Below are 21,953 nucleotides of genomic sequence, written 5' to 3'. Positions count from 1 at the left end.
CAAGGATTCCCTCAGGGCTCCCTTCAGGGCACTCCTTCAGGGCTCCCTTCAGGGCTCCTCCCCATCAGAGCTCCTCTCAGAGCTCCCCTTCAGGGCTCCCCTTTAGGGCTCCTTTCGGGGCTCCACTTCAGGCTTCTCTCAGGGTTCCCCTTCGGGGCTCCCCTCAGAACTCCCCTTCAGGGTTCCCCCTTAGGGCTTCCTTCAGGGCTCCCCTTGGAGCTCCCCATAAGGTCTCCCCCTTCAAGGCTCCCCCTCAGGGTTACCACTCAGGGCTGCCCTCAGGGCTCCCCTCTGAACTCCACCTCAGGGCTCCCCCTCAGGGCTCCCCCGCCCCTTCAGAGCTCCCTTCAGGGTTCCCCTCCGGGCTCCCCTTCAGAGCTCCCTTCAGGGCTCCCTTTCAGGGCTCCCTTTCAGGGTTCCCCTCAGAGCTCCCCTTCAGGGCTCCCCTTCAGGGCTCCCCTTCAGGGCTCCCTTCAGAGCTCTTTTCAGGGCTCCCCTCCGGGCTCCCCTCAGAGCTCTCTTCAGGGTTCCCCTTCAGGGCTCCCTTCAGGGCTCCCCTCAGGGCTCCCCTCAGGGCTCCCCTTCAGGGCTCCCCTTCAGGGCTCCCTTCAGAGCTCCCTTCAGGGCTCCCCTCCGGGCTCCCCTCAGAACTCTCTTCAGGGTTCCCCTTCAGGGCTCCCTTCAGGGCTCCCCTCAGGGCTCCCCTCAGGGCTCCCCTTCAGGGCTCCCTTCTGGGTTCCCCTTCAGGGCTTCCCTCAGGGATCCCCTTCACGGCTCCGCTCAGAGCCTCTCTTTAGGGCTCCCCTCAGGACTCCCCCTCATAGCTGTCCTTCAGGGCTCCCCTCAGGGCCCCACTTCAGGGCTCCCCTCAGAGCTCCCTTCAGGGCTCCCCTTCAGGACTCCCCCTCAGGGCTACCCTCAGGGCTCCTCTTCAGGGCTCCCCTCAGGGCTCCCCTCAAGGCTCCCCTTCAGGTCTCCGTTCAGGGCCCGCCTCAGCGCTCCCCTTCAGGGCTCCCCTCAGAGCTCCCTTCAGGGCTCCCCTCAGAACTCCCCTTCAGGGCTCCCCCTCAGGGCTCCCCTCAGGGCTCCTCTTCAGGGCTCTTCTCAGGGCTCCCCTTCTGGAGAACCATATACCTTCTTCAGAAGAACAAGAGCTCTCTCTGGAGAACCAGACATCCGTTAGGAGAACCAAAGCTCATTTCAAGAGAACTCCCTCAGGAGAACCAAAGCTTTTTCAGAAGAACCAGAGGTTCCATGTGAGAACAAGAGCTCCCGCAGCATAATCTGAGCTCACTTAGGACAACTAGAGCTCCCTGATAACTGAAGCTCCCTCGGGAGCTCACAATTCCCTCATGAGAACTACAGTTGCGTTAGGAGAATGGTACCTTCCATACACTTCACCAGCACCAATATACACACACACACACCTTCCATACACTTCACCAGCACCAATATACACACACACACACCTTCCATACACTTCATCAGCACCAATATACACACACACACACCTTCCATACACTTCACCAGCACCAATATACACACACACACACCTTCCATACACTTCACCAGCACCAATACACACACACACACACCTTCCATACACTTCATCAGCACCAATATACACACACACACACCTTCCATACACTTCACCAGCACCAATATACACACACACACACCTTCCATACACTTCACCAATATACATAAAAAGTTAACTAGTGACGACCTGCCCTTACCGTACTGAGCCAAGTGTCTAGGGAGACTGGTGTGAGCTGAGCCTCACCAGTCCCTCCCTCATCTGTGAGCTCACCTGTGCAACGCTCATCTCACACACAGCTGTGGTGAAGCGTCGTCACACAGCTGTGGAGAAGCGTCGTCACACAGCTGTGGTGAAGCGTCGTCACACAGCTGTGGTGAAGCGTCGTCACACAGCTGTGAGTGACGCAGTTCTGGCCAAGGACGTCCACGCCCTAACCTCCCTCACGCCGCCAAACAAGCCATATGGAGATGTGTTTACGACAGTCAGTTACCCAGACATCTGTGATGCTACACGCTGCCTTCCTGACCTGTGTTAACAACCCTCACCAACTGCCTGTCATACCAATTATTACTTTAATTATTCAGAAATAAACTATGTTAATTATTGTTTTTGGCAAGCCGCGCCTTCCTGCAGGTACGTGACCCTGGTTAATGGACACGTACTAGTTAATGATCACGTATTAACCAGTTCATCTGAACCATTAACTGAACTGCTTAATGGTTAGGGTGAACTGGTTAATGGTTAGGGTGAACTGGTTAATAGTTAGGGTGAACTGGTTATGGCAGTATTAATAGTAAAGTTAGCGGTTACTCCTAATCTTAAAAGTTAAGATTATTTTATTAGGATAAAAGCCATTTTAATTGTAATATAAATGTTTACATCAATGATTATTTTACTAGTTAAGTTAATGGTTATGTTAATGGTAATGTCAGTAGTTATATTAATGTTTATGTTAATGGCAATGGTAAAGATAATGGCTATGAGAAAGTTGGTATGAGCCATGGCGAGGAGTCGAACCTGTGCTCTGAGCACTACCAAGCACACGCCTTATACCACTGCTCTGAGCACTACCAAGCACACGCCTTATACCACTGCTCTGAGCACTACCAAGCACACGCCTTATACCACTGCTCTGAGTACTACCAAGCACACACCTTATACCACTGCTCTGAGTACTACCAAGCACACGCCTTATACCACTGCTCTGAGCACTACCAAGCACACGCCTTATACCACTGCTCTGAGCACTACCAAGCACACGCCTTATACCACTGCTCTGAGCACTACCAAGCACACGCCGTACTCTGGCTTGTAATCTGACTTGTATTCTGGCTTGTACTGTGGCTTGCACTCTGGCTTGCACTCTGGCTTCTACTCTGGCTTGCACTCTGGCTTGTACTCTGGCTTGTACTCTGGCTTGCACTCTGGCTTGTACTCTGGATTGTACTCTGGCTTGTAATCTGGCTTGTACTCTGGCTTGCACTCTGGCGTGTATTCTGGCTTTCACTATGGCTTGTACTCTGGCTTGCATTCTGGCTTGTACTCTGGCTTGCACTCTGACTTGTACTCTGGCTTATACTCTGGCTAGTGCTCTGGCTTGCACTCTGGCTTGTAATCTGGTTTGTACTCTGGCTTTTACGCTGGCTTATACTCTGGCTTGCACCCTGGCGTGTACTCTGGCTTGTACTCGGGCGTGTACTCTGGCTTTCACTCTGGCTTGCACTCTAGCTTGCACCCTGACTTGCACTCTGGCTTTCACTCTGGCTTGCACTCTGGCTTGCACCCTGACTTGAACTCTGGCGTGTACTCTGGCTTGCACCCTGGCTTGCACCCTGACTTGCACTCTGGCTTGTACTCTGGCTTCCACTCTAGCTTGCACCCTGGCTTGTACTCTGGCTTGTACTCGGGCGTGTACTCTGGCTTTCACTCTGGCTTGCACTCTAGCTTGCACCCTGACTTGCACTCTGGCTTGCACTCTGGCTTGCACCCTGACTTGAACTCTGGCGTGTACTCTGGCTTGCACCCTGGCTTGCACCCTGACTTGCACTCTGGCTTGTACTCTGGCTTCCACTCTAGCTTGCACCCTGACTTGCACTCTGGCTTGCACTCTGGCTTGCACCCTGACTTGCACTCTGGCTTGTACTCTGGCTTCCACTCTAGCTTGCACCCTGGCTTGTACTCTGGCTTGTACTCTGGCTTGCACTCTGGCTTGTACTCTAGCTTGCACCCTGACTTGCACTCTGGCTTGCACTCTGGCGTGTACTCTGGCTTGCACTCTGGCTTGTACTCTAGCTTGCACCCTAACTTGCACTCTGGCTTGCACCCTGACTTGCACTCTGGCTTGCACTCTGGCGTGTACTCTGGCTTGCACTCTGACTTGCACTCTGACTTGCACTCTGGCTTGCACTCTGGCGTGTACTCTGGCTTGCACTCTGGCTTGCACTCTGGCGTGTACTCTGGCTTGCACTCTGGCTTGCACCCTGACTTGCACTCTGGCTTGTACTCTCGCTTCCACTCTAGCTTGCAGCCTGACTTGCACTCTGGCTTGCACTCTGGCTTGCACCCTGACTTGCACTCTGGCTTGTACTCTGGCTTCCACTCTAGCTTGCACCCTGTCTTGTACTCTGGCTTGTACTCTGGCTTGCACTCTGGCTTGTACTCTAGCTTGCACCCTGACTTGCACTCTGGCTTGCACTCTGGCGTGTACTCTGGCTTGCACTCTGGCTTGTACTCTAGCTTGCACCCTAACTTGCACTCTGGCTTGCACCCTGACTTGCACTCTGGCTTGCACTCTGGCGTGTACTCTGGCTTGCACTCTGACTTGCACTCTGGCTTGCACTCTGGCTTGCACTCTGGCGTGTACTCTGGCTTGCACTCTGGCTTGCACTCTGGCTTGCACTCTGGCTTGCACTCTGGCGTGTACTCTAGGAGTTCTACGCTATTCCATAAATGTGGGAAAATAAATCATTAAGGTGATTTATCAGTAAGAAGTTCAGTCGGAGCCATGAGTGGGGTTCGAAGCTGCGCTCTGGGTAGTCCCAAGACCTCAGACCACTACGGTGCTGTAAGCTACTACAGTCCAGTCCACACACGAGGAAAAATGCCAATTAGGTAAAAATATTAACGAAATCTACAAAAAAGTGTTACCGGATTTGGCCGCCATCTTGAAAAAAGATGGCGGCCAAAAACTTATTTGTAAAAACCTGCTTAGAACTCAGTTTAAAAATTGATCGACATATGAAATAATCTCCACAAAAGGAACTATACATTTTTCTAGTGCATGCAGAGTTTTGACGCTTCAGACGGGAGACTGTTCTAATTTGCTTGTTAACACCCCTAGTTACGTCACAAGGAGTTACGTCACAAGGAGTTACGTCACAAGGAGTTACGTCACAAGGAGTTACGTCACAAGGAAACTGGTCGTGTGTGCTATCTTGAAGCATGATTTGAGCTCTTACATCAACTGTTGAAATTTCTTTTGTTTCCTGGAGTAGGGACAGTTAACCTGACATTAATTAGTATTTTGAAGTAAAAAATGTTCTTATTTTGAAGAATTTTTTTTTGGAGACTGCACAGTGTGGAGATTGTGTTCAATGTGGAGACTGTGCTCAGTGTGGAGACTGCACCATATGGAGACTATGCACCGTGTGGAGATTGTGCACAGCGTGGAGACTGTGCACAGTGTGATGACTGAGGACAGTGTGAAGACTGTGCACATTGTGGAGACTGTGCACACTGTGGAAACTGTGCACTTTGCGAAAATGTAAACACTATAGAGACTCTGCACAATATGGAGGCTGTGCACTGTGGGACACTGTGCACAGTGTTGAGACTGTGTACTGTGTGGACACTGTGCACAATGTGGAGAATGTGTATTGTGTCTTGACTGGGCACAATGTGGAAACTGTGCACAGTGTAGAGACTGTGCACAGTGTAGAGACTGTGCACAGTGTGCTGACTCTGCTGCCGGAAATTCCTACACTATTTACTAATCCTTAACATAAGATGCAAGTGAAAAGTTGCTGTTTTTAGGTTAAATAAATATTAAATAAACGTAATAAATTACGTTAGTTAAGCCTACTAAGAGTTTGTGTCCGTGGCAACTTTGTACTGGAAAATGAGGCGGATTCGTCACCTGGCCCCAGAGGTGGTGGATGTGCAGGACGTGTCTAGGTTATATATATATTAGGCTTAGAGACTGTTCACAGTGTGGAAACTGTGCACTGTTTGGAAACTGTGCACCATGGGGAGACTATGCACAGTGTGAAGACTGTGCACCGTGGGGAGACTATGCACAGTGTGAAGACTGTGCACTGTTTGAAAACTGTGCAACGTGTGGAGACTGTGCACAGTGTGGGGAATGTGAACAGTATGGAGACTGTGCACAGTGTGGAGAATGTGCACTATGTGGAGACTGTGCACTGTGTGGGGACTATGCATAGTGTGAGAAGCGTAAATTGAGACATAGATCTTGCACCACACCTGCGACAGGTGTGCAATTGCACACCTGAAGCAGGAAAAGGCGGGTCTACGTCTCCGGGGGTTCGGGGGGCGGGGGGGTCCCAGTTGGAGGGCGTGTGTGGTGCCGCTGGCCCCTTGTGTGTCGCGGGGGGAAGGGGGGCTTGTACTCTGGCTTGCACTCTGACTTGTACTCTGGCTTGTACTCGGGCTTGTACTCTGGCTTGCCCTCTGGCATGTACTCTGGCTTGTCCTCTGACTTGCACTCTGGCTTGTACTCTATCTTGCACTCTGGCTTGCACTCTGGCTTGCACCCTGACTTGTACTCTGGCTTGTACTCTGGCTTGCACTCTAGCTTGTACTCTGGCTTATACTCTGGCTTGCCCTCTGGCATGTACTCTGGCTTGTCCTCTGACTTGCACTCTGGCTTGTACTCTATCTTGCACTCTGGCTTGCACTCTGGCTTGCACCCTGGCTTGCACTCTGGCTTGCACCCTGACTTGCACTCTGGCTTGCCCTCTGGCTTGCACTCTGACTTGCACTCTGGCTTGCACTCTGACTTGCACCCTGACTTGCACTCTGGCTTGCCCTCTGGCTTGCACTCTGACTTGCACTCTGACTTGCACTCTGGCGTGTACTCTGGCTTGCACTCTGGCGTGTACTCTGGCTTGCACTCTGGCTTGCACTCTGGCTTGCACTCTGGCTTGCACCCTGACTTGCACTCTGGCTTGCCCTCTGGCTTGCACTCTGACTTGCACTCTGACTTGCACTCTGGCTTGCACTCTGGCTTGCACTCTGGCGTGTACTCTGGCTTGCACTCTGGCTTGCACTCTGGCTTGCACCCTGGCTTGCACTCTGGCTTGCCCTCTGGCTTGCACTCTGACTTGCACTCTGGCTTGCACTCTGGCTTGCACTCTGGCGTGTACTCTGGCTTGCACTCTGGCTTGCACTCTGGCGTGTACTCTGGCTTGCACTCTGGCTTGCACTCTGGCTTGCACTCTGGCGTGTACTCTGACTTGCACTCTGGCTTGCACTCTGGCTTGCACTCTGGCGTGTACTCTGGCTTGCACTCTGGCTTGCACTCTGGCTTGCACTCTGGCGTGTACTCTGGCTTGCACTCTGGCTTGCACTCTGGCGTGTACTCTGGCTTGCACTCTGGCTTGCACTCTGGCTTGCACTCTGACTTGCACTCTGGCTTGCACTCTGGCTTGCACTCTGGCGTGTACTCTGGCTTGCACTCTGGCTTGCACTCTGGCTTGCACCCTGTCTTGTACTCTGGCTTGCACTCTGGCGTGTACTCTAGGAGTTCTACGCTATTCCATAAATGTGGGAAAATAAATCATTAAGGTGATTTATCAGTAAGAAGTTCAGTCGGAGCCATGAGTGGGGTTCGAAGCTGCGCTCTGGGTAGTCCCAAGACCTCAGACCACTACGGTGCTGTAAGCTACTACAGTCCAGTCCACACACGAGGAAAAATGCCAATTAGGTAAAAATATTAACGAAATCTACAAAAAAGTGTTACCGGATTTGGCCGCCATCTTGAAAAAAGATGGCGGCCAAAAACTTATTTGTAAAAACCTGCTTAGGACTCAGTTTAAAAATTGATCGACATATAAAATAATCTCCACAAAAGGAACTATACATTTTTCTAGTGCATGCAGAGTTTTGACGCTTCAGACGGGAGACTGTTCTAATTTGCTTGTTAACACCCCTAGTTACGTCACAAGGAGTTACGTCACAAGGAGTTACGTCACAAGGAGTTACGTCACAAGGAGTTACGTCACAAGGAGTTACGTCACAAGGAAACTGGTCGTGTGTGCTATCTTGAAGCATGATTTGAGCTCTTACATCAACTGTTGAAATTTCTTTTGTTTCCTGGAGTAGGGACAGTTAACCTGGCATTAATTATTATTTTGAAGTAAAAATGTTCTTATTTTGAAGAATTTTTTTTGGAGACTGCACAGTATGGAGATTGTGCTCAATGTGGAGACTGCTCAGTGTGGAGACTGTGCTCAGAGTGGAGACTGTGCTCAGAGTATAGACTGTGCTCAGAGTGGAGACTGTGCTCAGTGTGGAGACTGTGATCAGTGTGGAGACTGTGATCAGTGTGGAGACTGTGCTCAGTGTGGAGACTGTGCTCAGTGTGGAGACTGTGCTCAGTGTGGAGACTGTGCTCAGAGTATAGACTGTGATCAGTGTGGAGACTGTGATCAGTGTGGAGACTGTGATCAGTGTGGAGACTGTGCTCAGTGTGGAGACTGTGCTCAGTGTGGAGACTGTGCTCAGTGTGGAGACTGTGCTCAGAGTATAGACTGTGATCAGTGTGGAGACTGTGATCAGTGTGGAGACTGTGATCAGTGTGGAGACTGTGATCAGTGTGGAGACTGTGCTCAGTGTGGAGACTGCTCAGTGTGGAGACTGCTCAGTGTGGAGACTGTGCTCAGTGTGGAGACTGTGCTCAGTGTGGAGACTGTGCTCAATGTAGAGACTGTGCTCAGAGTATAGACTGTGCTCAGTGTGGAGACTGCACCATATGGAGACTTTGCACCGTGTGGAGATTGTGCACAGTGTGATGACTGTGGACAGTGTGAAGACTGTGCACATTGTGGAGACTGTGCACACTGTGGACTATGTGTGTACAGTGTGAATACTGTGCACTGTGTGAAGACTGTGCACAGTGTGGAAATTGTGCAATTTTTGGAGACAGTGCACAGTATAGAGACTGTGTACTGTGTGGAGACTGCGCACAGTATGGAGACTGTGCTTCGTGTGGAGACTGTGCACCGTATGAAGACTATGCTCAGTGTGGGAGACTGTGCATCGTGTGATGACTGTGCAACGTGTAGAGACTATGCACAGTGACGATACGGTGCACGGTGTGGAGACTGTGTACTGTGTGGAGACTGTACACAGTGTGGAGACGCTGTATAGTGTGGAGATTGTGCAAAGTGAAGAGACTGTGCACAATGTGGAAGCAGTGCCCCGTATGTAGACTGTGCAGCGTGTGAAAACGTTGCACAGTGTAGAGAAGTGTGAAGAATGTGCCCACTGTGGAAACTGTGCACTCTGTGAAAATGTAAACACTATGGAGACTGTGCACAATATGGAGGCTGTGCACTGTGTGGACACTGTGCACAGTGTTGAGACTGTGTACTGTGTGGACACTGTGCACAGTGTGGAGAATGTGTATTGTGTTTTGACTATGCACAATCAAATCAAATCAAATCATATCAAATGTTTATTTAGGTAAGGTACATACATACAAGAGATTTTACAAAGAGTGATGGATTTATAGATAGAGCTAGTACATACAATGCCTAAAGCCACTATTACGCAAAGCGTTTCGGGCATAAAAAACTTAAATGACTAAAGCTTAATACTAATTGAGCATAAAGAATAAAATGAAAACATGGAATGAAAACATAGCTGAAAAAGCAGCACAAATACAATTCGGTAGACAAACAGCGCTCTTTTAAAAAAACAGACATTGGATGACATTAGAGGGGTTAGGTAGGTTACAGGGAATTTATTAGGTAGTGCTTCGTTTTTATCTTAAACTGGTTGAGAGAGGTACAGTCTTTAACATGGTTGGGAAGGTCATTCTACATTCTGGGTCCCTTGATTTGTAGAGCATTTCTAGTTTGATTAAGTCGTACTCTTGGAATATCAAAACTGAATTTATTTCTGGTGTGGTGCTCATGGGCTCTGTTACAACCTTCAATGAAGTTTTTGAGGTCAGGATTGGCATTACAGTTCAGCGTTTTATATATGTATAATACACATGAGAGAATGTGCAGTGACTTAATATCTAACATCTTCAGAGATTTGAGTAGGGGTACCGAGTAATGTCTGGGGCCAGAGTTGGATATTGTCCTAATAGCAGCTTTGTGTTGAGTAATTAGAGGACATAAATGATTTTGGGTAGTAGAACCCCAAGCACAAATACCATAGTTGAGATATGGATAGATGAGGGAGTAATAGCGTGTCACCAGGGCAGGGCGGGGTACATAATATCTGATCTTAGAAAGAATGCCAACAGTTTTTGAAACTTTTTTTGATATATTTAGAATATGTCCCTGGAAATTCAGCTTGTGGTCAATGAGAATGCCAAGGAATTTGCCACCTAATTTGTTACAAATTTGGGTATTGTTAATTCTGAGATTTATTTCATTAGAGGATTTATTGCTAAACAGAATATAGAAAGTTTTGTCAATGTTAAGGGTGAGTTTGTTGGCAGTTAGCCAAAGATAGACTTTATTTAGCTCAGTATTTACTGTGGCATTTAGAGCCAGGGGGTCAGGACTGGAGTAAATGAAGATTGTGTCGTCAGCAAATAGAATTGGTTTGAGGTGTTATGAGGCATTTGGGAGGTCATTAATATAGATGAGAAAGAGGAGAGGGCCAAGTATGCTGCCCTGAGGAACACCAATGTTGATGGGTAAGGTGGGAGAAATTGAATTATTCACAGAAACATACTGGAGCCTGTCAGTAAGGTAAGATTTGAGGTATTGCAGGGAGTGTCCTCTGACTCCATAATGATGTAATTTAAGAAGAAGATTTTGGGGGTTGACAGTGTCAAAAGCCTTCCGCAGGTCCACAAATAACCCAACAGGGAACTTATTTTTATCAAGAGCTGCATGAATCAAGTTAATCATACTAATAAGTGCATCGTTAGTGCTTTTTTAGGGTCTGAAGGCATATTGACAGGAGCTAAGTATATTGTGTTTGGCTAGATAAGAGTAAAGCTGCTTGTAGATTAGTTTTTCAAATATTTTTGACAAGTTAGGCAGGATTGATATAGGTCTGTAGTTGTTAACATCTGTGAGATCACCACATTTGTGGACAGGGGTTACTCTCGCTTTTTTTTAGCATATCTGGAAAGGTTTGGAGTTCAAGTGAATTGTTGAAGAGCAATGCAATAGCAGGGGCTAAAGATCTGGAGACTTTTTTGTAAATTAAGGTTGGTATCTCCTCAAGGGCACTAGACTTGGTTTTAAGGAAAAGGATTATCTCATTAACGTCAATGGAATTAGTAGGCTTTAGGTACAGAGACTGTGGATAGTTACCCTGTAAGATAGTCCTTAATATCAGTACTGGAAGATGGAATATCATTTGCAAGGGATGTCCCAATGGAAGAGAAGAACGTATTGAACTCAATAGCAGAATCAGAGGCTGAAAGCTGACCATCGTTATTGGACAGGAGTGTTGGTTTGTTATTTAAAATCTTCTTAGATCCCAATATTTGTGAAATTGTGCTCCAAGTTTTTTTAATGTTGCTCTTTATTTGGGTAAATTTATCTTCGTAGTATTTAGTTTTGGCTTGTCTAATTATTTTAGATAGCAATAACGAGTAATTCTTTGAGAATTCTCTGGAGACGGTTCCTTACCTATACTTCTTCTCAAGGTCATGTTTTTTATTAATGGCTTTAAGTATTCCCTTTGTAAGCCAAGGATTGTTAAGCCTTTTGGTTGTGACTTGTTTTGTAAGCATAGGACAGTGGGTGTTATAAAGGCTAAGAGTTTTTTGAAGAAAAGATTGAACTGCTAGGTTGATGTCCTCTATGTTACCTAACTCGGACTCCCAGTTGACATTATCAGCAGCAGTTATAAAATTGTCAACAGCAGTTTCATTGTGCAGCCTAAAGCTTAACTCCCTTGTCTCTAGAGGCGGTTTGTTAATGTTTGTTAAGAGAAATGTGGGGTAATGGTCTGTAGTGCTATCGGTGATTATACCTGAAGTGGAGAGGTTATGTTGGTCCAGATGTGATCTAGAGTCGTGGCAGTACTATCAGTGATTCTAGTAGGTCTAGTGATTAAGGGTATGAGGAAGCAGGAATTCATACAGTTGAGGAAGCTAACAGCAATAGGGTGTTCAGGCTCACAGAGGTCAATATTGAAGTCCCCTGTGACAATTAGATGGTTTTTGTTCAGTCTGTTATCTAGTATTAGATTTCTAAGGTTTGAGTTGAATTCGGACACAACAGTGTTAGGAATTCTATAGACTGCACCCACAGACAGGACAGACTCGGCCCCCTTGACTCTGAAACTGGCGAAGATATACTCCCCACAGCAGTCTCTAGTTCTAATTACTTTTAAGCATGTTAGTTCTTGGTGGTAGTAAAGAGCAGTGCCACCACCTCTTTGAAGTTGACGACAGTTGTGAATTGCCGAGTAGTTAGGCATGTTAAAGAGTTGAGTAGCATCCTCTTTCAACCACATTTCAGTAAGTATAATAAAAGACAATTTGTTGTCAATAGTTTCAATCGAAGCACTAACATTTTCGAAGTGTTTACCTAGGGATCTAACGTTCAAGTTAATTACAGAGATATTGTGATTATGTGTTAATACATTGTTTACATCATGTGCTGTAAAATATCTGCAATTTTGATCATTAAAGTGATGATTGTCACAGATAGTGGATAAGAGGTTTAGTTCTGGGTCTATACTTGTCTGCATAAAAAGGCTGGTTGCAGGAAAACAAGGCAAGAATGGCAATAACAAAATAGAATTTTGATATAGAAGGGGGAAAAATATATAAACAAGACTATACAATACAAAAACAAAATGAACAAAAAAGAAAAATGAGGTAGATTGCTTACAAGTACTCTCCGGTACACTGTAAGTAACAATTTGCAATTTGAGACACAGGCAAAGCCAGGGGTACAATGGAGTAAGGGAGTATGGCGAGGCTAGGTAACCTAGGTAATAAATGAAATCAAAGAAAAAAGTTGAATAATAAACATAGGCAAATTTAAGCTAATGATTATTAACGACCTAAATAAATATTAATGCACTCAATTAATTAAGTTCAATAAATGACTAGTAAAGAGTAAATTAAAAATTATTTTAAAAAGTGAAACAAGGAGACTTAGAATACCTAGCCCACACTAGGTGACAAGAGTATGAACATTTTGATTGCTGTTTGGGCGTCACGGCGAGTGATCTACGTTTTAATTATTTTGTGGTGGGATAGCTAATGCTTTGGTGACATGTTATACATATGATCTTGTAGAAAATTTTATTGCCAACACATTGATACCAAAATGAAATACGTAGCTTGAGAATTGGTGTCAGGAGAGTTAAAAGATTACACACTTTTTGGTGTTTACACTCAAGAGCCCAAAACGCCGCACGCACAATGCGCTAGTTTTTTTTTCACGGGGCCCGCGCGCTTTAAAGTGTTAAGGAGGCATTTAGGGCGCTTTACACTGCCTACGTGAGGCCAGTCTTAGAGTACGCCGCGTCATTATGGAGTCCCCACAAGAACAAACACATAAGGAAACTGGAAAAGGTTCAGAAGTTTGCAACAAGATTCGTCCCAGCATTACGAGGGATGGGGGCATGAAGAGCGCCTGAAGGAACTGAGCCTTACGACACTAGAAAAAAAGAAGGGAGAGGGGGGGATATGATAGGAGCATATAAAATACTTAGGGGGATTAACGGAGTGGAAATAGACGAAATGTTCACATGGAATAGTAACAGAATGAGGGGACATGGGTGGAAGCTCGAAACTCAGATGAGTCACAGAGTTGTTAGGAAGTTTTCTTTTAGCGTGAGAGTAGTGGAAAAATGGAATGCACTTAAGGAGCAGGTTGGGGAAGCAAATTCTATTCATACTTTTAAAACTAGGAATGATAGGGAAATAGGACCGGAGTCATTGCTGTAAACAACTGATGGCTCGAAAAGCAGGATCCAAGAGTCAATGCTCGATCCTGCAGGCACAAATAGGTGAGTACAAATAGGTGAGTACACAAACACACACACACACACAGATCAGAGAGAGAGAATAGTTAACTAGGCACCATTAGAGGAGTTTGGGATTACCAGTGGGGAGGGGAGAAAGTTTTTGCTAGAGTTTGATGTGACGAAGGTTATAGGCCTGGATGGAATCTCACCATGGATATTAAAGGAAGGAGCAGAAGCACTGTGCTTGTCACTCTCCATGGTGTATAACAAAGCAATGGTAACAGGTGAACTGCCCAAAATTTGGAAAACAGCAAATGTAGTCCAGATATACAAGAAGAGGGATAGACAGGAAGCACAGGCCAGTGTCCCAACTTGCATTCCATGCAAGTTGATGGAGAAGATTGTGTGAAAAAACTAGTGGAACATCCGGAGTGAAAAAACTTCGTAACACAACATCAGCATGATTTCAAAGAAAAGAATAATTGAATTCTACGACCAAGTAACACAAATCAGGCAAGGAAGAGAGGAGTGGGCAGACTGCATATTTTTGGATTGCCAGAAAACCTTTGACACATTACCACACAAGAGACTATTGCACAAGCTAGAGATGCAGGCATGAGTGAAAGGGAAGGTACTCCATTGGTTAAGGGAGAATCTAAGCAACAAGACAGCGAGTCACTGTGTGGGGTGAGGTCTCAGAGTGGCGAGGCGTCATCAGTGGAACCCCACAGGGATCAGTCCTTGCACCTATACTGTTTCAGATATATGTAAATGATCTCCCAGAGGGAAAAGACTAGTTCCTCTCAATGTTTGCTGATGATGCAAATACTATAAGAAGGATTAAAACAAAGGAAGATAGTATGAGACTGCAAGATGACCTAGACAAGGTGAAGGAATTTTCCAATAATGGGCTACTAACCCAAGTAAATGTAAGGTAAAACTAAGAGGATGGAACAGGAGGCCAGATATAGGATACCGAATAGGAGACAAAGTTCTCCATAAAACGAACAGAGAGAAAGATGATGGAGTTGATAACATGGCAAACCCTTCACTTGAAGCCCACATGTAAAGAATATCATCAGCGGCGTATGTGAGGCTGACTAACATCAGTACTGCCTTCAGAAACCTGTGTAAGGAATTCTTCAGAACCTTGTATACCACATATGTAAGACCAGTCTTGGTGTATGCGGCACCAGCATGGAACCCGTACCTTGTCAAGCACAAGACGAAGCTGGAAAACGTTCAGAGGTATGCCCCTAGGCTAGTCCCAGAACTAAGAGGCATGAGTTATGAGGAAAGGCTGCGTGAACTGCACCACACGTCGCTGGAAGACAGAAGAGTAGGGGGGAAGACATGATAACATAAAATTCTCAGAGGAATTAACAGGGTAGATAATTTAATAATTTCATTGTCAGGGGAAAGCTCCAAGCCATTACAACTTTATAGCACTGGGAAGGGGGGTCAGGATAAGGATTTGGGATGGGACAGGGGAAAGGAATGGTGCCCAACCACCTTGATGGTCGGGGGTTGAACGCCGACCTGCATAAAGCGAGACCGTCACTCTACCGTCCAGTCAAAGTGAGTTTACAGGGTAGATAAATGCTGATTATTTAACACGGGTGGTACTCGAACAAGGGGACACAGGTGGAAGCTAAGTACCCAAATGACCCAGAGTCATCTGAAAGAACTTTTTTAGTGTCAGAGTAGGTAATAAATAGAATGAGCTAGGAAGTGATGTGGTGGAGGCAGACTCCATTAAGGAGTCTTACTACATCTTATTTGGAAGCAAATCATCAAATGCAATTCAGCTACAGATAGACAACATTAACATCAGTAATAAAAATGATGGCAAGTTTCTTGGCCTATTCCTAGACAAGAGACTCAACTTCAGCACCCACATTCAACACATAACTAAGAAAGTCTCTAAGACAGTTGGTATACTCTCCAAAATCAGATATTATGTTCCTAACTCTTCTCTCCTCTCACTATAGTATGCACTAATCTACCCGTATCTTAATTATGGTATCTGTGCATGGGGGTCTACCACTGCAAACCACCTTAAGCCCATCATCACGCAGCAAAAATCTGCTATCAGAATAATAACTAACTCTGGTTTCAGACAACACTCAGCTCCCTTGTTTAAATCCCTAAACTTGCTAAATATTAACTCCCTCCACACATTCTCTTGTGTCAACTACATTTACAAAACCCTGTTCTTAAATGCAAACCATGCTCTGAAACTTTCCCTGGACAGATGTAATAGGACCCATTATCACCACACCAGAAATAAATATCTCTTTGATATCCCCAGGGTCAAACTTAATCTGTGTAAACACTCTATGCAAATTAAGGGACCTAGTCTATGGAACTCACTCCCTAGTGAATTGAAAAACTGTAAAACTTTTGCCTTATTTAAAAGCAAAACCAAAAAGTACCCAATTTCATCTTCTTAGTTTCCTACACTGAGCTTTAAATTTGCTCTGTACCTAGTGTTACCCAATCTCCTAATTTTTATGTAATATCAAACAACCTTATCATTGTGTTCATTGCTGTCTTCTTTTATGTGCTAGCCATATGCTGTATTGTGACTACCAATTTTTGTCAACTACCATTCAAGCTGTCATTGCAATCAGTCTTAGCTACCTATGTGCTTTAATATACTGTACCTACAATTTTCTCTCATCTTTTTTTCATTCCATATAACTATCATTTTTTTTTGTCTATAAATTTTGCAAGTATTTACCTCCTTAAAATTTTCTTAGATTAAGGACCTGCCCGAAACGCTGCGCGTACTAGTGGCTTTACAAGACTGTAATTACCATATTATGTATCCTCACATTCCCAATGTACCTTCTTGTATATGCATAAATAAATAAATAAATAAATAAATAAATAAATAAATAAATAAATTAACAGTTGCAAATGTAGATATGATAAATGTCGAGAAGCTCAGGAATCTGTACAACAGTAGATTGACAGTTGAGAGGCGGGATCAAAGAGTTGAAGCTCAACCCCCATAAGCACGTCAAGGTGAGTATAAATAGGTGAAAACACACACACACAGTAAAGGTTCAAAAATATTTATTAATCTAAGAACATTGGGAAGGCGGGGCTAGGAGCTAAGCTCAACCCCACAAGCACTTCTAGGTTAGTACACACTTTATTACAAATATAGTCAATTACGACTGAACATAAAATATGTAAATTAAAAAAAATAAAAGGTAAGGTAATTATGAAGAGAATATGTTTTGTTTAATTGTCAGGGGAAAGCGCTAAGCTATTACGACTTTAATAGCATTTGGAAGGGGTCAGGATAAGGATTTGGGATGGAACGTGGGGGAACGAATGGTTCCCAACCACTTGGACGGTCGGGGATTGAACGCCGACCTGCAGGAAGGGAGAACGTCGCTTCATGCATTTTATTGCATTCTTCATGCAATAACGTTGTGCCTTTTATGCCGAACTTTAAACACACCCAAGATATTTCTTTCATAATTCATCTCGGCAATTCTTGCATACCTCTCCTCGATATTTAGTTCATTAATCTCCTCGGCACCTCCTTCATACCTCGTCTCTTGCGTGTCCCGGGGCATCAGTTTTGTCCTAGATTTCCTTGCTTTCTCTGCCTCCTCCATGGCTTGAATTTCCGTCTTCTGCCTCTCTATCCTAAGTTGTAATAACAAGGGAAAGATTGCCTTTGCCTCAGCTTTCAGCAGACTTCGTGTTTCAAAAACCTTATCGCTGAGCTTCTGTATTGTCTCGTCGAGCTAACTTTACTTTACTGCGAGCTGAAATATTTCATCAAATACCGCTTGTTTCTGTTTTGGCAAATCTAGTCCCAATGCACGAAGATATTTAATTTTCCTGACACGCGTCTTTGTTATTGCCCATCTCTCTAAATCTTTCTTTGCAAACTCTTCTCTCTCCCGCTCTATTCGGCAGACGAGTTGTTTAAGCTCATAGCCGAAGACTTTCTTAGTGGTGGAGGCTTCACCTTCCACTTGGTGCTGCTCCTCCTCCTCTCTCTTCCGCTTCAGAGACATTCTGGCGAGAAGTGAATACTTTTTATTGTAATGACTTACTAACATGTGATAAATATCACAGATGAACTTAAATATAGTGAGGCTCAAAATGTCGATGACCCTCGCTCTCTCTCTCAATGGATCGTTCACAAGGTGGCTGAAGAGATGCCCTGATGTAGAGCATGTTGTGGCATACTCTTATGTAGTTAGTGTAGTTGTGTTAGTGTGTAGTGGAGTTAGTGCATGTCTTATGTCGTTAGTGTAGTTGTGTTAGTGTGTAGTGGAGTTAGTGCATGTCTTATGTAGTTAGTGTAGTTGTGTTAGTGTGTAGTGGAGTTAGTGTGTAGTGGAGTTAGTGCATGTCTTATGTCGTTAGTGTAGTTGTGTTAGTGTGTAGTGGAGTTAGTGTGTAGTGGAGTTAGTGCATGTCTTATGTAGTTAGTGTAGTTGTGTTAGTGTGTAGTGTAGTTAGTGTGTAGTGGAGTTAGTGTGTAGTGGAGTTAGTGTGTAGTGGAGTTAGTGTGTAGTGGAGTTAGTGCATGTCTTATGTAGTTAGTGTAGTTGAGTTAGTGTGTAGTGGAGTTAGTGTGTAGTGGAGTTAGTGCATGTCTTATGTAGTTAGTGTAGTTGTGTTAGTGTGTAGTGGAGTTAGTGTGTAGTGGAGTTAGTGTGTAGTGGAGTTAGTGCATGTCTTATGTAGTTAGTGTAGTTGAGTTAGTGTGTAGTGGAGTTAGTGTGTAGTGGAGTTAGTGCATGTCTTATGTAGTTAGTGTAGTTGAGTTAGTGTGTAGTGGAGTTAGTGTGTAGTGGAGTTAGTGCATGTCTTATGTAGTTAGTGTAGTTGAGTTAGTGTGTAGTGGAGTTAGTGCATGTCTTATGTAGTTAGTGTAGTTGTGTTAGTGTGTAGTGGAGTTAGTGTGTAGTGGAGTTAGTGCATGTCTTATGTAGTTAGTGTAGTTGTGTTAGTGTGTAGTGGAGTTAGTATGTAGTGGAGTTAGTGCATGTCTTATGTAGTTAGTGTAGTTGTGTTAGTGTGTAGTGTCGTTAGTGTGTAGTGTAGTTAGTGTGTAGTGGAGTTAGTGCATGTCTTATGTAGTTAGTGTAGTTGTGTTAGTGTGTAGTGGAGTTAGTGTGTAGTGGAGTTAGTACATGTCTTATGTCGTTAGTGTAGTTGTGTTAGTGCATGTCTTATGTAGTTAGTGTAGTTGTGTTAGTGTGTAGTGGAGTTAGTGTGTAGTGGAGTTAGTGCATGTCTTATGTAGTTAGTGTAGTTGTGTTAGTGTGTAGTGGAGTTAGTGTGTAGTGGAGTTAGTGCATGTCTTATGTAGTTAGTGCATGTCTTATGTAGTTAGTGTAGTTGTGTTAGTGCATGTCTTATGTAGTTAGTGTAGTTGTGTTAGTGTGTAGTGGAGTTAGTGTGTAGTGGAGTTAGTGCATGTCTTATGTAATTAGTGTAGTTGTGTTAGTGTGTAGTGGAGTTAGTGCATGTCTTATGTAGTTAGTGTAGTTGTGTTAGTGAGTAGTGGAGTTAGTGCATGTCTTATGTAGTTAGTGTAGTTGTGTTAGTGTGTACTGGAGTTAGTGCATGTCTTATGTAGTTAGTGTAGTTGTGTTAGTGTGTAGTGGAGTTAGTGCATGTCTTATGTAGTTAGTGTAGTTGTGTTAGTGAGTAGTGGAGTTAGTGCATGTCTTATGTAGTTAGTGTAGTTGTGTTGGTGTGTAGTGGAGTTAGTGTGTAGTGGAGTTAGTGCATGTCTTATGTAGTTAGTGTAGTTGTGTTGGTGTGTAGTGGAGTTAGTGCATGTCTTATGTAGTTAGTGTAGTTGTGTTAGTGTGTAGTGGAGTTAGTGCATGTCTTATGTAGTTAGTGTAGTTGTGTTGGTGTGTACTGGAGTTAGTGTGTAGTGGAGTTAGTGCATGTCTTATGTAGTTAGTGTAGTTGTGTTGGTGTGTAGTGGAGTTAGTGTGTAGTGGAGTTAGTGCATGTCTTATGTAGTTAGTGTAGTTGTGTTGGTGTGTAGTGGAGTTAGTGCATGTCTTATGTAGTTAGTGTAGTTGTGTTAGTGTGTAGTGGAGTTAGTGCATGTCTTTTGTAGTTAGTGTAGTTGTGTTGGTGTGTAGTGGAGTTAGTGCATGTCTTATGTAGTTAGTGTAGTTGTGTTGGTGTGTAGTGGAGTTAGTGTGTAGTGGAGTTAGTGCATGTCTTATGTAGTTAGTGTAGTTGTGTTAGTGTGTAGTGGAGTTAGTGTGTAGTGGAGTTAGTGTGTAGTGGAGTTAGTGCATGTCTTATGTAATTAGTGTAGTTGTGTTAGTGTGTAGTGGAGTTAGTGCATGTCTTATGTAGTTAGTGTAGTTGTGTTAGTGAGTAGTGGAGTTAGTGCATGTCTTATGTAGTTAGTGTAGTTGTGTTAGTGTGTAGTGGAGTTAGTGCATGTCTTATGTAGTTAGTGTAGTTGTGTTAGTGTGTAGTGGAGTTAGTGCATGTCTTATGTAGTTAGTGTAGTTGTGTTAGTGTGTAGTGGAGTTAGTGCATGTCTTATGTAGTTAGTGTAGTTGTGTTAGTGTGTAGTGGAGTTAGTGCATGTCTTATGTAGTTAGTGTAGTTGTGTTGGTGTGTAGTGGAGTTAGTGTGTAGTGGAGTTAGTGCATGTCTTATGTAATTAGTGTTGTTATATTAGTGTTTATTCATGTTAGTTCATGTCTTACGAAGTTATAATAGTTGTGTTAGTGTGTAGTAGATTTAGTGTACGTCTAAATAGTTAGTGTAGTGGTGTTAGTGTTGTTGTTGTTGTTAAAGATTCGCTACACACTAATACACTAATGTAGATAATGTATTAGTGTGTAGTGAATTTAGTGCAAGTCTTTGTAGTTAGTGTTGTTGTGTTAGGGTTTAGCAGGGTTAGTGCATGTGTTATGTAGTAAGAGTTGTTGAGTTTGTGTTTATTAAAGATAGTGCATGTCTTATGTAGTTAGAATAGTTGGGTTAGTGAGTAGTGGAGTTAATGCATTTCTTATGTAGTTATTGTAGTGTTGTTAGTGAATAGTGGAGTAAGTGCATGCCTTTGGTAGTTAGTGTAGTTGTATTAGTGTGAAATGAAGTTAGTGCATGTCATGAATTAAGTGCAGCGGTGTGAGTGTGTAGTGAAGTTTGTGACAGTCTTATGTAGTTAGTGCAGTTGTTTTAGTGTGTAGTGAGGTTAATGCATGTCTTATGTGGATAGCATAGTTGTCTTACTATGTAGTGGAGTTGATGCATGTTTTATGTAGTTAGTGTTGATGAGTTAGTGTGTAGTGGGGTTAGTATACGTCTTATGTATTAATGTGTAGAGTAGTTATTATTTCAATATTTATTATAGTAATAATTGATATATTTAATAATTATCACTCTTCCTTCTGCTTGGTCTTGAAGGAAGCCTCGGGTGAAAGAGGGCTGTGACGATCTGTCTGGAACCCGTAGGTGCGGGACCTGGACGTCCACCTCCCGGGGGTCGTGCGGCCCAGGCTCTGCTGCAGGAGGCTGGGGTCGTTCTTGCCCTTGACGGCGTGGTTCTTCTCCGGCCCCGACCACGACGGTCTCCGGGTTTGGAGTCTCTGTGCCCTTTTTCACCAACTTCGAGATCAACTCCGCAACTCACAGTTCCTGCGACGGCGCTGGAACCAATCGTATTGGCGTTTGCTTTTCCATTGGAGACTTTCGGTGCCGTGGAGAGGGGGGACCTACTGCATGGGTAACAGCTTCTCCTCTATATCAACCTACCCAGGCTTTACGCCCTGGAGAGGTCACTCCAGACTTCTAAAGCGCAACACCATAGTCTCCTGAGACTGACAGATGCCTACACCTATCATGTACTTTTTGTAATTGAGTTAGTGTGTAGTGGGTTAGAGCATGTTTTATGTAGTTAGTGCAGTTGTGTGAGTGTGAATAGAAGGTAGAGCAGGTATTATGCAGTTAGAATAGTTGTGTTCGTGTGTAGTGGAGTTAGTGCATGTCTGATGTAGTTAGTACAGTAGTTTTAGTGAGTAGAGGAGTTAGTGCTCATCTTATGAAGTTATTGTAGCCGTTTTAGTGTGTAGTGAAGTTAATGAATGTCTTATGAAGTTAGTGTAGTTGTGTTAGTGAGTAGTGGAGTTAGTGCATGTCATGACGTTAGTGTAGTTGTGTTAATGTGTAGTGAGTTAGTGCATGTCTTATTTAGTTAGTGTGGTAGTGTTAGTGAGTAGTTAAGTTAGTGCATGGCTTATGTACT

General features: G+C 44.3%; 3 protein-coding genes across 3 annotated transcripts in view; 1 reads left to right on the top strand and 2 right to left on the bottom strand.

Moving 5' to 3' along the window:
- Positions 1-1,808, bottom strand: part of LOC123749663 (uncharacterized) — a 185,864-nt gene extending 184,056 nt beyond the window's left edge. The window contains exon 1 of the mRNA XM_069323920.1: positions 1,737-1,808. The gene's annotated coding sequence lies outside the window, so the exon portion shown is untranslated. The remainder of the gene's footprint in view (positions 1-1,736) is intronic.
- Positions 1,809-3,463: 1,655 nt separating this feature from the next.
- Positions 3,464-7,536, bottom strand: LOC138365839 (adhesive plaque matrix protein-like). The gene is made up of 4 exons (XM_069326413.1): positions 7,521-7,536; positions 6,169-6,793; positions 5,185-5,291; positions 3,464-4,332 (listed from the first exon to the last, which is right to left on the bottom strand). The coding sequence occupies exons 1-4, from the start codon at positions 7,534-7,536 to the stop codon at positions 3,464-3,466; spliced, it is 1,617 nt and encodes a 538-aa protein (XP_069182514.1).
- Positions 7,537-7,963: 427 nt separating this feature from the next.
- Positions 7,964-8,860, top strand: LOC138365837 (cysteine-rich, acidic integral membrane protein-like). The gene is made up of 2 exons (XM_069326410.1): positions 7,964-8,373; positions 8,515-8,860. Exons 1-2 carry the CDS (start codon positions 7,964-7,966, stop codon positions 8,858-8,860), a joined length of 756 nt encoding a protein of 251 aa, XP_069182511.1.
- The last annotated feature ends 13,093 nt before the right edge of the window (positions 8,861-21,953 follow it).

The sequence above is a fragment of the Procambarus clarkii genome, chromosome 2, assembly GCF_040958095.1.
Source record: "Procambarus clarkii isolate CNS0578487 chromosome 2, FALCON_Pclarkii_2.0, whole genome shotgun sequence".
NCBI lineage: Eukaryota > Metazoa > Arthropoda > Malacostraca > Decapoda > Cambaridae > Procambarus > Procambarus clarkii.
This window is presented reverse-complemented; position numbering and strand designations above follow the sequence as displayed.

What these genes read in the sequence shown, in the direction of transcription:
- LOC138365837 (XM_069326410.1), top strand. Translation starts at nt 7,964, where the DNA reads ATGGAGATTGTGCTCAATGTGGAGACTGCTCAGTGTGGAGACTGTGCT. An exon ending in CAGTGTGGAGACTGTGATCA is followed by an intron (nt 8,374 to 8,514) that starts GTGTGGAGACTG and finishes GACTGTGCTCAG; the next exon opens with TGTGGAGACTGCACCATATG.
- LOC138365839 (XM_069326413.1), bottom strand. An exon ending in AAGTCAGAGTGCAAGCCAGA is followed by an intron (nt 5,292 to 6,168) that starts GTACAAGCCCCC and finishes ATTTTCGCAAAG; the next exon opens with TGCACAGTTTCCACAGTGTG. An exon ending in CTGTGCACAATCTCCACACG is followed by an intron (nt 4,333 to 5,184) that starts GTGCATAGTCTC and finishes AGTACACGCCAG; the next exon opens with AGTGCAAGCCAGAGTGCAAG.